This window comes from Coregonus lavaretus (assembly GCF_964263955.1).
Source record: "Coregonus lavaretus genome assembly, chromosome: 2".
Lineage (NCBI taxonomy): Eukaryota > Metazoa > Chordata > Actinopteri > Salmoniformes > Salmonidae > Coregonus > Coregonus lavaretus.
In genome coordinates this window covers 77,180,037-77,199,747 of record NC_139989.1, presented here as the reverse complement: position 1 = coordinate 77,199,747, position 19,711 = coordinate 77,180,037, and the positions used below count along the sequence as shown (strand labels likewise).

At 43.1% G+C, this 19,711-nt stretch overlaps 1 protein-coding gene across 1 annotated transcript; it reads left to right on the top strand.

Moving 5' to 3' along the window:
- Positions 1-12,846: 12,846 nt before the first annotated feature.
- LOC311140598 (NLR family CARD domain-containing protein 3-like) lies at positions 12,847-15,942 on the top strand (the record flags this gene model as incomplete). Its single annotated transcript, XM_084175726.1, has 5 exons — positions 12,847-12,887; positions 13,035-13,263; positions 13,702-14,549; positions 14,856-15,460; positions 15,753-15,942. Exons 2-5 carry the CDS (start codon positions 13,053-13,055, stop codon positions 15,940-15,942), a joined length of 1,854 nt encoding a protein of 617 aa, XP_084031852.1. The 5' UTR covers positions 12,847-12,887; positions 13,035-13,052.
- Positions 15,943-19,711: the final 3,769 nt, after the last annotated feature.

Sequence of the window (19,711 nt, the reverse complement as noted above, 5' to 3'; positions counted from 1 at the left end):
TGATTGCATTAAATCACCTGACTGATTGGACGTGTCTGTTAGTAAATGTTTTATTTCTAAGAGATAATGAATAAAATAGAACAATTGACCTTCAATAATTAGTTGTCACTGTGTTAACCACAACCAAACTGTTGGATCTCTGTTTAGGGGTCAGTGCTCTAAAATGAGTCTCTCTGGGGAGAGAGAGGAGGGGGGCTCTGCCTCTAAAATGAGTCTCTCTGGGGAGAGAGAGGAGGGGGTCCCTGCCTCTAAAACAAGTCTCTCTGGGGGACATGACACCAAAGCTAAGAGGTGAGATGACAATGTTGTTTAAGAATTTATAAGGAGTTTATTTCTAAAATGTTATATCCACAATTTTTTCACGTTTGTTATTTTACATCAGAAATGATTGCTTATGGGTACCTTCATGTGCGTGTAAAATATTGTTGTTCTAAGAATTTAATTAATAGATTTTTGCGTATTAATTTTTGTTAAGCAAAACGCTATATAGCTGGAATGAAATGTTTGTATCCTGTATATTTGACTGTGATATGTGGATGTCTCACCAGCACACACACACACACACACACACACACACACACACACACACAAACACACACACACACACACACACACACACACACACACATCTTTACCAGCATACACACACACATCTATAGAAGTTCTGCATGACACAATCATTTAGCCTACTCTTAGTTATTGTCTAATATGTTGTCATGCAGAACCTTATTGTTTTTACTAATTCTGATCGTTGTTACAAGCGGAATTTTGACAATACTACCGTCAAATCAAAACACTCTTCACTCCTGTTTTAAACAACAAGGGTTCTATCGCTTGCTTAATATATGGAACCACTAAAAGTTCTATATAGAAACCTTTTATAGGGTTCTTTAATCAGAACTCTAGAGGTTCTTCTTCCCTGAACCAAAATGGCTCCATATAGAACCCTGCATGGTGTCATTTATGAATTATGGCTACTACTATTAAATAGGAATATTTTTAGCTAAGAATATAATTTATAGGAAAATAGGAATGGTTGAAAAATCCCAATATTCATTAAAAATTATCCTTAGAAATAGCAGTGCTGGGGATTTGGAAAGCCATAGTCAGTCAATCAACAATAGAATAATACTCTTATGAAAAATATTGATCTTTAACTTACAGTCTGTGGATACTATGCGACTAGAAAGGTTAAAAATGCATGTAAGAAATCACAGCGCAGCTGAAAAAAATATGGCAGGTGGAAATCAAAAGAGGATGTTCTACGGAGATAGGTGGGCGGGGCTGAGAGTAGCAGAGGGGTGGGATTAAAAAATATCATGATCGGTAATAGTCATTACTGTAAACACTATAGATGTCTGAGTACTATCTATCCAAAATGTAATGTGTATAATTAATTATTATTATTATATATATAAAAAAGTAATTACTGTGTATGAAAGTATTGTATGGGGGGTAGAATTTATCTTCGTTATATTCAAACACACTGGTGGCCAGGGAGTCATCTCTTTGTTCGAACGATGGCCCAACTCTGGCTGACTTCTTTACAATACAATACATTACAATACAGTACAACTTTGTCCATTAGTTCCAGCAAACAACAAAAATGTATTTTCTGCTCCGTTCATAACCCCCCAAACAGCAGACCTCACACATACAGTTGAGACCAGCACAGGTTCAAGCTGCAGTGCAGCGCCCCTGGATGGAGAGCATGTTGTGGGGTTAAGGGCCTTGCTCAAGGGCCCAACGAAAGGTGATTGTTTTGAGGACGTGGACCCAGCAGCCCTCCAGGGGTCAGATCAATTCCGCCCGTTCTTTCCAGCGCCCGGCCCGGGATTCAAACTGGACACTTTTCGGCCACAGGTCCAACGCCTGCCACAGCTCCAACTCATTTGCCCTGGGCGAAAACCTGAGTTAATATTCAGAAATAAGCATGAGTTAATCTGCCAAAATGAAGACAAAATGTTATGCAGACATCATTATTACGATAACATACATGCAGTTGTCATCAGCAGCAGCCACAAGAGAGAGCCTCTGATAGTTCTGGGTAACTGCCAGACTGAGCCAAACATAGATAGTGTGTTAAAATACATGTAATGATTAACAAGGCTATTGAATCACCAAGACTTATTATACAGAAATCATTGTCAAAAGCACAAGACATACGGTTGCATGTAGGTCTATATTATTTATGGATTGATCATAAAGAAAAATCTAAACATTATTTAAACTACTCCAAAGCAATTACATGTGGCACAGGAACCACTGACTCACTGCATTATTCTATAGTATTATCAAGACACCTGCTGTTAACTCTTAACTGGTTAGGACAGCTCATGAGGTGTCCTAAATATCTGCGGACTAGGTGGGACTAGAGGCTTCATGCATAGCTTTAATTTATACCCATAAGTGTAAAATGTCTTTATTCTCAGCACTTATACGACCAATGTTCTACTCTGAGACACTTTGTGGATATGGGCCCAGAACTCAAAATATTGTTATAAAATAACATTGAATGTTTGTTTTACATATACATATATATATATATATATATATATATATATATATATATATATATATATATATATATATATATGAATATTACTAACGTAAGCCACTGTAAAGACTGGGTTTAGTTTATTGTGTGGCTCTGCTCATGTCCGCGTTCTGGAACTGTTCGCATCCCCGTACAGAACTGTCTGCGTCCACGTACGGTTTGGCGCCAAGCATATTGTCCAGTTACGCGCAGAGTGGGCTGAGGTGATCTTGGGGAATAACGATGGAGTTTGATACAGTGTTGAGACACCGAAGTTTATTGTTCAATTTTCTTTTTGGTCAGGGACAGTATGAGTGTAGCCAGATCCTTTTCACTCGGTTAACCGGATTCGTCATCATCCTCGAGACGAGGTACAGACGAACGACCTGCTAGCTCTCCAAGCTAGTTGGTACAGCTAGCTAAGCTAGCTACTCTACCAGCAGCATCCTAGTTATCCTAGCTCCCACTACATCAGCACCGGCTGCCTGCATTTCTTGTGGACCGATGGAGCTCCCGGGTTGTTTCTTCCACCTGTTAAATACCGTGGAGGGCTTCTCCCTCTGTCGTTGATGGATGCTGGCTACCTACCATCCCTCTGTCCGGTTCTCCTCTTCACTAGATGGACGGTAACTTTAGTGTTTAAACCCTCTGTGTCCAAGGACCGAACTTTTGAATATTATTTTATTAACACTTTTTTTCGGAGAAAAACTAGTTAATTACAACCGCCATGGAGCCCAGTTTCATAACCACAATCACCTTCTGTCCCTGGTTATGAAGTAATCGCGAAAAAACAGGCCTTATGTTTGGGCATTTTTCACCCTACCAGCTCCTACTAGTTATATTGAGCTCTGTGACACCGACTCGCCTTCAGAACGTTCTATTCCCAGCCCATTGTTCTGCGTCACAATGCCAGCTTCACTATTGTTATCAATGAGACCTGCCTGCGTTAACCTTGTAGATTTACCTCAGGTAACTTATCATTAACAAGGTTACGGCTACTTGGTGAGCATTAACCCTGTAGGTTTACCTCAGGTAACTTATTATTAACAAGGTTACGGCTACTTGGTGAGCGTTAACCCTGTAGGTTTACCTCAGGTAACTTATTATTAACAAGGTTACGGCTACTTGGTGAGCGTTAACCCTGTAGGTTTACCTCAGGTAACTTATTATTAACAAGTTTACGGCTACTTGGTGAGCGTTAACCCTGTAGTTTTACCTCAGGTAACTTATTATTAACAAGGTTATAATTTTTATCGGGGCTGAGTTGGCTACTTGTTCGAGAAGGCAGAGTGCTCGCTGCTGGTTGATGAAATCTGACAATGAATGTACTAGGAAAATAAATTTTTCTCGACCAGAGGTGACTCAATTAATGTTAATTGATTGGGTCTAATGGTCGTCTTGTGCTGAACTGCACATGTGCAGGCCGTCAAATCAAAGGCACTCCTTCGATATAAAGTTGTTTTTGACTAACATGAAAATGTGTCAGTTTGTTAAACTACTTAAGACAGAACATTTTCTAAATGAACAACTAAGGAAGTCATTTTTATCTCTTGTTGACTTCTCAAACCGCAAACCCTGGCCTGGTCTGCTTCATATGCATTCCCAGAAGACAGTTTCCACAACAGCAGTTGTCACAAAGTGCTTATATAGAAACCCAGTCTAAAACCCCAAACAGAAAATGCAAAAACAACATTTGTCTATCTGAAATGAAGCCATTAAGTGATCGATTTTAAACAAACACATGTCTGTCATTGAACAACACCATGCATTGATTAGCTAGTGAGAAAACACAACCATTTATTTGATAATTTCTTTAAACAATAGAAGCAAATTTACGAACATTTCTGAAAATGGATATATAGCGTTTTAGAATGAAACTCTTGTTATGTTTCCAAATCTGAGCTCAGAGTAGATGAGAGACGTAATGTTTGTCTCTGTTCTGTTGAAGCCCAATCAAGCAGAAGAGACCAGCCTCCCCTGTACCCAGTTGTGTGTCCATGAAGAGTGAACGGTCTATGGATCGTCCTATAGTGTTTAGAGAGGGAGACTTTTCTACTGAACAAAGGTAAGAAGAACTCATGGATCATGATCAGTGAGTTAAACAACATTATCTCTAGTCATTTCTCCTCTCCCATTTTCCCATTTCTTTTTGTTGTTTTCATAATCCATAGGCTAAACCTTTTTTCCATTTTCATAGTCCTGAAACAATATTAAACAAACACAACATTCCCTCTGTGTGTGTGTGTGTGTGTGTGTGTGTGTGTGTGTGTGTTTCTGTCAGTGAGTGAGTGTGTGTGCACTCCCTGGATGAGGAGATGTAATCTCTATCCTGATTGCCTAGTCACTTTTACCCCTACCTACATGTACATATTACCTCAACTACCTGGTACCCCTGCACGTTGACTCAGTACTGGTACTCCTTGTATATAGTCTAGTTATTACCTCAACTACCTGGTACCCCTGCACATTGACTCAGTACTGGTACTCCATATAGGCTCATTATTACCTCAACTACCTGGTACCCTGCACATTGACTCAGTACTGGTACTCCTTATATATAGTCTAGTTATTACCTCAACTACCTGGTACCCCTGCACATTGACTCAGTACTGGTACTCCTTATAGGCTCATTATTACCTCAACTACCTGGTACCCCTGGACATTGACTCAGTTCTGGTACTCCTTGTATATAGTCTAGTTATTACCTCAACTACCTGGTACCCTGCACATTGACTCAGTACTGGTACTCCTTGTATATAGTCTAGTTATTACCTCAACTACCTGGTACCACTGCACATTGACTCAGTACTGGTACTCCTTGTATATAGTCTAGTTATTACCTCAACTACCTGGTACCACTGCACATTGACTCAGTACTGGTACTCCTTGTATATAGTCTAGTAATTACCTCAACTACCTGGTACCCCTGCACATTGACTCAGTACTGGTACTCCTTGTATATAGTCTAGTTATTACCTCAACTACCTCGTACCCCTGCACATTGACTCAGTACTGGTACTCCTTGTATATAGTCTAGTTATTACCTCAATAACCTGGTACCCTGCACATTGACTCAGTACTGGTACTCCTTGTATATAGTCTCATTACTACCTCAACTACCTGGTACCCCTGGACATTGACTCAGTACACCTTATAGCCTCATTATTGTTATTTTATTATGTTACTATTTCCTTTTTTTATTTAGCTAATTTTTGTTACTTTTTAACTAAATTGTTGGGAAAGGGCTCGTAAGTAAGCATTTCACGGTAAAGTGTACCACTGTTGTATTCGGCGCATGTGACATACAATTTCATTTAATTTAATTTGAAGGTCATGCTTAAAAACATGTCATCAGGTCGAGCAGTCGTCTCACGCCGAACGGTCGTCTCACGCCGAACTGCGCATGTGCAGGCCGTCAAATCAAAGGCACTCCTTCCATATAAAGTTGTTTTTGACTAACATGAAAACGTGTCAGTTTGTCACTTTCACGAGGTTGAAGTAATAATGTGTTCAACTACTAAAGACAGAACATTTATAAAATGAACAAATCAATCAATCCAAATTAGATTTGTCACATGCTCTTAATACAACAGGTGTAGACCTTACTGTGGAATGCTTACTTACGAGCCCTCAACCAACAATGCTGAGTTACATTTTTTTTTACTAACAACTAAGGAAGTCATTTTTACTTCTTTGTTTTCTCAAATCCTAAACCCTGGCCTGGTCTGCTTCATATGCGTACCACAATTATATATTTTTTTACATCAGCAGTTGTCACAAAGTGCTTATATAGAAACCCAGTCTAAAACCCCAAAGAGCAAGCAATGCAGATGTATACGCACGGTGGCTAGGAAAAACTCCCTAGAAAGGCAGGAACCTAGGAAGAAACCTAGAGAGGAACCAGGCTCTGAGGGGTGGCCAGTCCTCTTCTGGCTGTGCTGGGGGGAGATTATAAGAGGATATGGCCATTAAGGCCAGATCGTTCTTCAAGATTTTCAAATGTTCATAGATGACCAGCAGGGTCGAATAATAATCACTGTGGTTATAGAGGTTGCAACAGGTCAGCACCTCAGGAGTAAATGTCAGTTGGCTGTTCATAGCCGAGCATTCAGAGGTCGAGACAGCAGGAGTGGTAGTGCGAGAGAGAGGGTCGAAACAGCAGGTTCGGGACAAGGTCGCACGTCCGTTGAACAGGTCAGAGTTCCATATCCGCAGGCAGACCAGTAGAAACTGGATCAGCAGCATGACAAGGTATCACGTCCGGTGGAGCATGTATCGATACTGATAGGATCGAAAGAAAGGGAGCGCTGCTCTCGGATCAGTTTTCCCCATTCAAATCTTTCCATAACATTCGAATTATTTCACAATACTGACCACGGATCAGCTTCTAGAAAGATATTACTACCTACGGCTGCAAATATTGAGGTAGTTTATTCTAATTCTTACACAATAAAAATGCACTAAATCACAGACTTGGCACATCATTGTGCACATGTTAGGCTCCACATCATGAAATATATTGAGACAAATTACAGACAGTATGTCACGATCGTCAAAAGGAGGAGACCAAAGCGCAGCGTGTTGAGCGAACATCGTAGACTTTATTATAAAGAAACCACGATCAAAACAACAAACCAAAAATGACGAAAGTGAAGTTCAATACTGATAATGACTAACAGCAACAAGGAAACAAAAACCCACAAAACCAAGGTGAAACCACACAGTATAAATATGGCTCCCAATCAGAGATAACGAGCCGACAGCTGACACTCGTTACCTCCGATTGGGAGTCATATGACTAAATCAACATCAAAACCAAACATAGAAACGAAACAACTAGATCCCACAATGAACTACACCCAAATGAAAATGACAACCCTGGCTCACTACTAAGAGTCCCGGAGCCAGAACGTCACAGTACCCCCCCCCTAAAGGCGCGGACTGCGACCGCGCCTCACAACCCCACAATAGGGGAGGGCTGGGTGGGTGTTGCTCCCCGGAGGCGGTTCCGGCTCCGGGCTTGACCACCACCCCACTATAGTTACTACCCGCTTTCTTAACCTCCTCCCAATGACCACCCTCCACTTAAACCCACCTGGATTAAGGGGCAGCACCGGACTAAGAGGCAGCACCAGGCTGAGGGACAGCACCGGACTAAGGGGCAGCACTGGACTAAGGGGCAGCACTGGACTAAGGGGCAGCACCTGACTAAATGGCGGATCCTGGCTGGCTGGCTCTGGCGGATCCTGGCTGGACGGCTCTGGCGGATCCTGGCTGGACGGCTCTGGCGGATCCTGGCTGGACGGCTCATGGCTGGCTGACGGATCTGGCTGCTCATGGCTGGCTGACGGCTCTGGCTGATCCGGTCTGACGGAAGGCTCTGGCTGCTCCTGTCTGGCGGAAGGCTCTGGCTGATCCTGTCTGGCGGAAGGCTCTGGCTGATCCTGTCTGGCGGAAGGCTCTGGCTGATCCTGTCTGGCGGAAGGCTCTGGCTGATCCTGTCTGGCGGAGAGCTCTGGCTGATCCTGTCTGGCAGAAGGCTCTGGCTGATCCTGTCTGGCGGAGAGCTCTGGCTGATCCTGTCTGGCGGAAGGCTCTGGCTGATCCTCTCTGGCGGAGAGCTCTAGCGGCTCCGGTCTGGCGGACGGCTCTGAAGGCTCATGGCAGACGGGCGGCTTTGCAGGCTCAGTACAGACGGGCAGTTCAGACGGCGTTGGGCAGACGGACAGTTCAGGCCCCGTTGGGCAGACGGCAGACTCTGGCCGTCTGAGGCGCACCGTAGGCCTGGTGCGTGGTGCCGGAACTGGAGGTACCGGGCTGAGGACACGCATCTCAGGGCTAGTGCGGGGAGAAGCAACAGGGCATGCTTGGCCCTGGGGACGCACCGTAGGCCTGATGCGTGGTTCCGGAACTGGAGGTACCGGGCTGAGGACACGCATCTCAGGGCTAGTGCGGGGAGAAGCAACAGGGCATGCTTGGCCCTGGGGACGCACCGTAGGCCTGATGCGTGGTGCCGGAACTGGAGGTACCGGGCTGAGGACACGCATCTCAGGGCTAGTGCGGGAAGCAGCAACAGGGCATGCTTGGCCCTGGGGACGCACATAAGGCCTAGTGCGGAGAGCAGCAACAGGGCATGCTGGACCCTGGGGACGCACATAAGGCCTAGTGCGGAGAGCAGGAACAGGCCGGGCTGGGCTGGCGACGCGCACCGTATCCCTGGTGCGGGTGGCCGGAACAGGCCGGGCCGGGCTGGCGAAGCGCACCGTATCCCTGGTGCGTGGAGTAGGAACAGGCCGGGCTGGGCTGGCGACGCGCACCGTATCCCTGGTGCGAGTGGCCGGAACAGGCCGGGCCGGGCTGGCGAAGCGCACCGTATCCCTGGTGCGTGGAGTAGGAACAGGCCGGGCTGAGCTGGCGACGCGCACCGTATCTCTGGTGCGAGAGGCCGGAACAGGCCGGGCCGGGCTGGCGAAGCGCACCGTATCCCTGGTGCGTGAAGTAGGAACAGGCCGGGCTGGGCTGGCGACGCGCACCGTATCCCTGGTGCGAGTGGCCGGAACAGGCCGGGCCGGGCTGGCGTAGCACACCGTGGACCTGGTGCTTGGAGTAGGAACAGGCCGGTCCGTACCGGGAACACACACCACTGGCCTCAACCGAGGATCAGGAACGGGCCGGACCGGACTGGCAACACACATCAGTCTTTCACGCCGTGCCACACACACTTCCCTCCCTCTACTCGCCAATGGCTCCCGTACTCCGTTAGCCTTCTCTCCTTTTCTCCCTGTGGCAGCCTCCTGCTGCCCAGCCGCCCAAGCCATGTGCCCCCCCCAAAAAATTTTTTGGGGTTGCCTCCCGTCCTTCCGACGATGGCCCTGCCGATGCCGTTGCTCCTCTCGCCGTCGCCTCTCCACCGTCTCGTTCCATGGTCGGCGATCCATACCATCCAGGATCTCCTCCCAAGTCCAGGACCCTTTACCGTCCAACAGTTCCTCCCATGTCCAGACCCTTTGCTCCTGGACGCGCTGCTTGGTCCTTTTATGGTGGGTTTTTCTGTCACGATCGTCAAAAGGAGGAGACCAAAGCGCAGCGTGTTGAGCGAACATCGTAGACTTTATTATAAAGAAACCACGATCAAAACAACAAACCAAAAATGACGAAAGTGAAGTTCAATACTGATAATGACTAACAGCAACAAGGAAACAAAAACCCACAAAACCAAGGTGAAACCACACAGTATAAATATGGCTCCCAATCAGAGATAACGAGCCGACAGCTGACACTCGTTACCTCCGATTGGGAGTCATATGACTAAATCAACATCAAAACCAAACATAGAAACGAAACAACTAGATCCCACAATGAACTACACCCAAATGAAAATGACAACCCTGGCTCACTACTAAGAGTCCCGGAGCCAGAACGTCACACAGTAGCCCACAAGTAGCAAAATAAAACTAAATATATTGAACATTGAATATATTCCAATGTGATTGAAATAGGCCTATAGCCTACTGTTTATATTTTAATGCAGTCATCTCTGTTTTCATTTGAAGCAAATTTGTATACGTCCCTTGTTTTGCAACTTTGTATTTGTAGTCAACTTTGTTCTGAATTTATCGGCTGTCACAGAGAGACGGATAAACCATGTGATTCTATGTTTAGCGGAGATCTTCTGTGTATAAAGTGATGCGGCAGGGCAAAAAAGCATCTAACGACGCATTTGGCTGTTCTACAAGTGGTCTGAGGCAGGTGTTAGAATATGAGCATTTTCAAGTGCAACGTTAAGGACGATGGTTTTGGGAAACAGCTCAGAGATTTAACAATGCTCCTACGAAGGTTCTAATGATGAACTTGGCCTTAAGATGCTTTTGGAAAACCAGACCCTGGATAAAAACATCTGCTAAATGACTAAAATATCAAATGTAAATGTTTTACATACAGATCTCATATTACTGTATTGAATTATTATTTTACAATATTTAAATATTGATGTCACAAGTGTATCATTTGTACAGTTCTTTATTAAAAAATGTAGTTACAGTGGGGAAAAAAAGTATTTAGTCAGCCACCAATTGTGCAAGTTCTCCCACTTAAAAAGATGAGAGAGGCCTGTAATTTTCATCATAGGTACACGTCAAGAAAATCCAGAAAATCACATTGTAGGATTTTTAATGAATTTATTTGCAAATTATGGTGGAAAATAAGTATTTGGTCACCTACAAACAAGCAAGATTTCTGGCTCTCACAGACCTGGAACTTCTTCTTTAAGAGGCTCCTCTGTCCTCCACTCGTTACCTGTGTTAATGGCACCTGTTTGAACTTGTTATCAGTATAAAAGACACCTGTCCACAACCTCAAACAGTCACACTCCAAACTCCACTATTGCCAAAACCAAAGAGCTGTCAAAGGACACCAGAAACAAAATTGTAGACCTGCACCAGGCTGGGAAGACTGAATCTGCAATAGGTAAGCAGCTTGGTTTTAAGAAATCAACTGTGGGAGCAATTATTAGGAAATGGAAGACATACAAGACCACTGATAATCTCCCTCGATCTGGAGCTCTACGCAAGATCTCACCCCGTGGGGTCAAAATGATCACAAGAACGGTGAGCAAAATTCCCAGAACCACACGGGGGGACCTAGTGAATGACCTGCAGAGAGCTGGGACCAAAGTAACAAAGCCTACCATCAGTAACACACTACGCCGCCAGGGACTCAAATCCTGCAGTGCCAGACGTGTCCCCCTGCTTAAGCCAGTACATGTCCAGGTCCGTCTGAAGTTTGCTAGAGTGCATTTGGATGATCCAGAAGAGGATTGGGAGAATGTCATATGGTCAGATGAAACCAAAATATAACTTTTTGGTAAAAACTCAACTCGTCGTGTTTGGAGGACAAAGACTGCTGAGTTGCATCCAAAGAACACCATACCTACTGTGAAGCATGGGGGTGGAAACATCATGCTTTGGGGCTGTTTTTCTGCAAAGGGACCAGGACGACTGATCCGTGTAAAGGAAAGAATGAATGGGGCCATGTATCGTGAGATTTTGAGTGAAAACCTCCTTCCATCAGCAAGGGCATTGAAGATGAAACGTGGCTGGGTCTTTCAGCATGACAATGATCCCAAACACTCCGCCCGGGCAATGAAGGAGTGGCTTCGTAAGAAGCATTTCAAGGTCCTGGAGTGGCCTAGCCAGTCTCCAGATCTCAACCCCATAGAAAATCTTTGGAGGGAGTTGAAAGTCTGTGTTGCCCAGCGACAGCCCTAAAACATCACTGCTCTAGAGGAGATCTGCATGGAGGAATGGGCCAAAATACCAGCAACAGTGTGTGAAAACCTTGTGAAGACTTACAGAAAACGTTTGACCTGTGTCATTGCCAACAAAGGGTATATAACAAAGTATTGAGAAAAGTTTGTTATTGACCAAATACTTATTTTCCACCATAATTTGCAAATAAATTCCAATGTGATTTTCTGGATTTTTTTTCCTCATTTTGTCTGTCATAGTTGACGTGTACCTATGATGAAAATTACAGGCCTCTCTCTCATCTTTTTAAGTTGGATAACTTGCACAATTGGTGGCTGACTAAATACTTTTTTTCCCCACTGTATTTGTTACATTTAACTGCGTAAAATCTAGCATTACTACTAAATTTTCTGAGAGTTCATTAGATATATAGCATTTTGCCAAAAAAAACATTTGTCTCTCTGAAATGAAGCCATTAAGTGATTGAAACTCTTGTTATGTTTCCAAATCTGAGCTCAGAGTAGATGAGTAATGTTTGTCACTGTTGTGTTGAAGTCCAATCAAGCAGGAGAGACAAGCATCCCCTGTACCCAGCTGTGTGTCCATGAAGAGTGACGGGTCTATGGAACATCCTATAGAGTTTAGAGAGGGAGACTTTTCTACTGAACAAAGGTAAGAATAACTCATGGGTCATGGTCAGTGAGTTAAACAACACTGTCTCTAGTCATTTCTCCTCTCCCATTTCCCCATTTATTTTTGTTGTTTTCAAAATCCATAGGCTAAACCTTTTTTCCATTTTCATAGTCCTGAAACAATATTAAACAAACACTACATTCCCTCCCTGTGTGTGTGTGTGTGTGTGTGTGTGTGTGTGTGTGTGTGTGTGTGTGTGTGTGTGTGTGTGTGTGTGTGTGAGTGTGTGTGTGTGTGTGTGTGTGTGTGTGTGTGTGTGTGTGTGTGTGTGTGTGTGTGTGTGTGCACTCCCTGGATGAGGAGATGTAATCTCATGTTTTGTCCACAGAAACCAACAGGAGAGATCAGAGTCAGAGATTCTCAGTGGTCGGTCTTCCCAGAGTCATCAAACAGACCTGGCCTCCATATTCAGTGTATGTGGTCCTGTTATGTACATTTGTTTTTGTTTACCTCAAGTAAAGTTGATCTGCCAATCATTCATTCATGTGTTAATGAGAAAGCATTTAGTCTCTTGCTTAACTGATTTACTTAACATATCTTATTTACTTGACTTATTTCAGTTGCTTGAAGAGAATATTATGACATTTGTGAAGAACGAGCTGAAGATGTTCAAGAGGATTCTTAGTCCAGAACTCCCAGAAGGCTTTGAAAGTCAGAAGCAGGATAAGGAAGTGGTGGATGCTGAAGATGAGAAGCAGGAGAGCAGTGCCAGAGAGGGGGCTCTGAAGATCACACTGCACGTCCTGAGGAAAATGAACCAGAAGGAGCTTGCTGACACACTGGAGAAAAGTAAGAGCTGTCTGCCTCATATTGAATGCTGTTTTATAACAACAATTTTAAGGCTGTAGATAAAGTACAGCTAAAGTAGCTTTGTAACTCAATGATATTGTAGCAGCCTAAACACAACACCTAGTGACCTCATCAAGTAGCAGAAGACTGTGTTGTGTTGAGAGAGAGAGAGAGAGAGAGAGAGAGAGAGAGAGAGAGAGAGAGAGAGAGAGAGAGAGAGAGAGAGAGAGAGAGAGAGAGAGAGAGAGAGAGAGAGAGAGAGATAATACCAATAATAATATAATCAGTCACACCAGTCTGTAATGCATTATGAAAACATTTATACAGTCAGTTAAGCGAAGAAATTATTATAATTTAAAATGTAATAACAGTCCTAGAATACTGTAGGCTTTAAAACAGACGTAATATTAATATCCTCTGTGTTATTTCTTCATTCAGATGAGCTTGCTGTGATTTGCCAACGTGAACTCAAATCTAATCTAAAGAAGAAGTTTCAATGTGTATTTGAGGGGATCGCTAAACAAGGAAACCCAACACTTCTCAATAAGATCTACACAGAGCTCTACATCACAGAGGGTGGAACAGGAGTGGTCAATAATGAACATGAGCTGAGACAGATTGAGACAACAACCAGGAAACAAGCAAGACCAGAGACTGCAGTCAAATGTAACGACATCTTCAAACCCTTAACTGGACAAGACAAACTTATCAGAACTGTGCTGACAAAGGGAGTCGCTGGCATTGGAAAAACAGTCTCTGTGCAGAAGTTCATTCTGGACTGGGCTGAAGGAAAAGCAAATCAGGATGTCCAATTTGTATTTTCATTCCCTTTTCGGGAGCTGAATTTGATGAAAAAGGAAAAACACACTTTGATTAAACTTCTCAATCACTTCTCAATCGAAACCAAAGAATCAAGGATCTCCAACTACGACAAGTACAAAGTTCTGTTCATCTTTGATGGTCTGGATGAGTGCCGACTGCCCCTAGACTTCCAGAAGAACAAGATCTGTTGTGACGTCACAGAGTCAACCTCAGTGGATGTTCTGCTGACAAATCTCATCAATGGAAATCTGCTTCCCTCTGCTCTCCTCTGGATAACTACCCGACCTGCAGCAGCCAATAAGATCCCTTCAGGGTGTGTTGACCAGGTGACAGAGGTACGAGGGTTCAATGACCCACAGAAGGAGGAGTACTTCAGGAAGAGATTCAGTGATGAGGACCTGGCCAGCAGAATCATCTCACACATGAAGACATCAAGGAGCCTCCACATCATGTGCCACATTCCAGTCTTCTGTTGGATTTCCGCAACAGTCCTTGAACACATGTTGAGTACAGACAAGACAGAAGAGATGCCCAAGACTCTGACTGAGATGTTCATACACCTTGTGGAGTTTCATACCAAACAGAAGAATGAAAAGTATCTTGAGAAAGAAGAGACAGGTCCACACTGGAATAAAGAGAGCATTCTGTCACTGGGAAAACTGGCTTTTCAACAGCTTATGAATGGCAGTCTGATTTTCTATGAAGAAGACCTGAAAGAGGCTGGCATTGATGTCAATGAAGCCTCTGTGTACTCAGGATTGTGCACACAGCTCTTTAAAGAGGAATGTGTGCTGTACCAAGACAATGTGTACTGCTTCGTGCATCTGAGCATTCAGGAGTTTCTGGCTGCTGTATATGTGTTCCTCTCATTCATCAACAACAATGAGAATCTAATGGCCGATCCGCAAGTTACTGAAGTTACTGTCTACAAGAGTGCTGTGGATAAAGCCTTACGAAGTGAGACAGGAAACCTGGACCTTTTCCTCCGCTTCCTTCTGGGCCTCTCACTGGAGTCCAATCAGAAGCACTTACGAGGTCTACTGACAAAGACAAGAAGCAGCTCACAGAGCCATGAAGAAACAGTCAAGTACATCAAGGAGAAGATCAGGGAGAATCCCTCTCCAGAGAGGTGCATCAATCTGTTCCACTGTCTGAATGAAATGAATGACCATTCTCTAGTGGAGGAGATCCAAAGCTACCTGAGCTCAGGAAGTCTCTCAGAAGCCAAACTGTCACCTGCACAGTGGTCAGCTCTGGTCTTTGTGTTGCTGACTTCAGAAAAGGAGCTGGATGTGTTTGACCCGAAGAAATACTCCAGATCAGAGGAAGGTCTTCTGAGGCTGCTGCCAGTGGTCAAAGCCTCCAGAGCTGCTCTGTGAGTACATAAAATGACATTTAAGTACTAATCATCAGGAAGAAATATTCAGTTTAGAGAAATATATGTATTATAATATGTATTTAATGTATGATATTAAATTGAAAAACTTACTGAATCAGTGCATTGATGTTCATATTAGTATAACAATATGACCATGCAATTCTAAGAGACAGAAGATTAATATATATGTTGTTTAAGAGAATAAACCAAATGCATCTGCCATAGTCCTTCTACACTACTGGTGCTAAATTAACAGTGTGTTTGTGAAATCATGATGATCTCTTTGCAGGCTGTCATTCTGTGGACTCACAGAGGAAGGCTGTGCTTCTCTGGTCTCAGCTCTGAGGTCAAACCCCTCACACCTGAGAGAGCTGGATCTGAGTAACAATGTCCTGAAGGATTCAGGAGTGAAGCTGCTCTCTGCTGTCCTGGGGAATCCCCACTGTAAACTGGAGACTCTGAAGTCAGTATTCCTGTAGTTGGTCAACAAGTGATAACTGTTCACCAGATCCACATGTGTTTACCAGGCACACATAGTCCCACCATATGTGTTTGGACAGTGAAGCTTACAGTTTTACATTTGGTTCTATGCTCTTGCATTTTCGATTTGAGATAACATGTTTCATATTAGGTGACAGTACAGAATATCACCTTTTATTTGAAGGTAATGGTGAGAGGTTAGCATATTTTGTTGTAGCATCTGTAACTTTCTCACTCATTATTATTCATGATTCATTCATGATCATTCTCAATCATGGCATCATCAGGATTCATTTAGTAGTGTTTAGAAACATGTTATCTACTCATTTAGAAAGAAAATGACTCAACACCAACGAATAGCAGTGTGGTTTTAATATGATTTGACTCTTTGCAGGCTGTCAGGCTGTGGAGTCACAGAGGAAGGCTGTGCTTCTCTGGTCTCAGTTCTGAAGTCAAACCCCTCACACCTGAGAGAGCTGGATCTGAGTAACAATGACCTGAAGGATTCAGGAGTGAAGCTACTCTCTGCTGGACTGGGGAATCCCCACTGTAAACTGGAGACTCTGAGGTCAGTATTCCTGTATCACTCAATGAACACACACACACTGGACACACACCGGACACACACACACACACACACACACACACACTGGACACACACACACACACACACACACACACACACACACACACTGGACACACATACACACTGGACACACACACATACACACACAGTCTTGACAGACACACACACACTGGACACACACACATACACACACACACACACACACACACACACAAGGATTTATTTAGTAGTTTTTAGAAACATGTTATCTACTGTTAATAATGATACATTAATTAATGTATATATAGTACCAGTCGAAAGTTTGGACACATCTACTCATTCAAGGGTTTTTCTTTATTTTTACAATTTTTACATTGTAAAATAATAGTGAATAAAATAAAACTATGAAATAATACATATGAAATCATGTAGTAACCAAAAAAGTGTTAAACAAATGAAAATATATTTTATATTTGAAATGTTTCAAATAGCCACCTTTTGTCTTGATGACAGCTTTGCACACTCTTGGCATTCTCTCATCCAGCTTCACCTGGAATGCTTTTCCAACAGTCTTGAAGGAGTTCCCACATATGCTGAGCACTTGTTGGCTGCTTTTCCTTCACTCTACCGTCCGACTCATCCCAAACCATCTCAATTGGGTTGAGGTCGGGTGATTGTGGAGGCCAGGTCATCTGGTGCAGCACTCCATCACTCTCCTTCTTGGTAAAATAGCCCTTACATAGCCTGGAGGTGTGTTGGGTCATTGTCCTGTTGAAAAACAAATGATAGTTCCACTAAGCCCAAACCAGATGGGATGGCGTATCGCTGCAGAATGCTGTGGTAGCCATGCTGGTTAAGTATGCCTTGAATTCTAAATAAATCACAGACAGTGTCACCAGCAAAGCACCCCCACACCATAACACCTCCTCCTCTATGCTTTACGGTGGAATCTACACATGCAGAGATTATCCGTTCACCCACACCGCTTCTCACAAAGACATGGCGGTTGGAACCAAAAATCTCCAATTTGGACTCCAGACCAAAGGACAAATGTCCACCTGTGTAATGTCCATTGCCCGTGTTTGTTGGCCCAAGCAAGTCTCTTCATCTTATTGGGGTCCTTTAGTAGTGATTTACTTGAGGCAATTCGACCATGAAGGCCTGATTCACACAGTCCCCTCTGAACAGTTGATGTTGAGCTGTGTCTGTGACTTGAACTCTGTGATGCATTTATTTGGGCTGCAATTTCTGAGGCTGGTAACTCTAATGAACTTATCCCCTGCAGCAGAGGCCCCTGCAGCAGAGGTAACTCTGGGTCTTCCATTCCTGTGGCGGTCCTCATGAGAGCCAGTTTCATCATACTGCTTGATGTTTTTTCGACTGCACTTGAAGAAACTTTCAAAGTTGTTGAAATGTTCCGTATTGACTGGCCGTCATGTCTTAAAGTAATGATGGACTGTCATTTCTCTTTGCTTATTTGAGCTGTTCTTGCCATAATATGGACTTGGTCTTTTACCAAATAGGGCTATCTTCTGTATACCCCCCTACCTTGTCACAACACAACTGATTGGCTCAAACACATTAAGAAGGAAAGAAATTCCACAAATGAACTTTTAAGAAGGCACACCTGTTAATTGAAATGCATTCCAGGTGACTACCTCATGAAGCTGGTTGAGAGAATGCCAAGAGTGTGCAAAGCTGTCATCAAGGCAAAGGGTGGCTATTTGAAGAATCTCAAATATAAAATATATTTTGATTTGTTTAACACTTTTTTGGTTACTACATGATTCCATATTTGTTATTTCATAGTGTTGATGTCTTCACTATTATTCTACAATGTAGAAAATAGGAAAAATAAAGAAAAACCCTTGAATATGTAGGTATGTCCAATCTTTTGACTGGTAGTGTATATATACATATATGAATAAATATGGCAGGTTTCAGGACACTGATGTATCTGAAATTGTTGAAATAATATATTTTCACACCAAAGAATAGCAGTGTGGTTTTAATATGATTTGACTCTTTGCAGGCTGTCAGGCTGTCTAGTCACAGAGGAAGGCTGTGCTTCTCTGGTCTCAGCTCTGAAGTCAAACCCCTCACACCTGAGAGAGCTGGATCTGAGTAACAATGACCTGAAGGATTCAGGAGTGAAGCTGCTCTCTGCTGGACTGGGGAATCCCCACTGTAAACTGGAGACTCTGAGGTCAGTATTCCTGTAGTTGGTCAACAAGGGTTAACTGTTCACCAGATACACATGTGTTTACCAGGCACACATAGTACACACCATATGTGTTTGGACAGTGAAGCTTACAGTTTTACATTTGGTGTTATGCTACAGCATTTTGGATTTTAGATAGAATGTTTCATATTAGGTGACAGTATATAATGTCACCTTTTATTTGAGGATATTTTGTTTTATTGTGTTTTGGATGATGTTTTTCCCAATAGAAACTGAATGGTGAATAATGTCCTGTCATTTTGGAGTCACTTCACTTGTATTGTCAGTAAGAATAGAAGATGTTTCTGAACACTTCTACATTCATGTGGATGCTACCATGATTATGAATAATCATGAATAAATCGTGAATGATGATGAATGAGAAAGTTACAGAGGAACAAGGATCATACCCCCTATGTTATTGGTAATGGTGAGAGGTTAGCATGTTTTGTTGTAGCCTCTGTAACTTTCTCACTCATTATTATTCATGATTCATTCATGATTTTTCTTAATCATGGCATCATTAGGATTAATTTAGTAATGTTTAGAAACATGTTATCTACTCACTTAGACAGAAAATTACTCCAGTCATCATCCACCATTCAGTTACTATCCATCAAAACAAAACCCAAAACACAACCAAAACAAACTGCAAATGCATCCAACGAGTTTGGGACCAAATACTCAACTTTTGACTACTTTAATACACTATAAGTGAATTGGTCAGAATACTTATGACTTCTTCAAATGGGGGGACTAGATACATAAAGTTCTTTCATTTCTAAACGGTGAAACAGATATGTATTAAAATACCCTCAAATAAAAGGTGACATTATATACTTTCACCTCATATTTTTACATTTCCATTTTACGTCCTTTAGCAGACGCTCTTGTCCAGAGCGACTTAAATTTTTTTATTTTTTTCATACCCCCTGTGGGAATCAAACCCACAACCCTGGCGTTGCAAACACCATGCTCCATC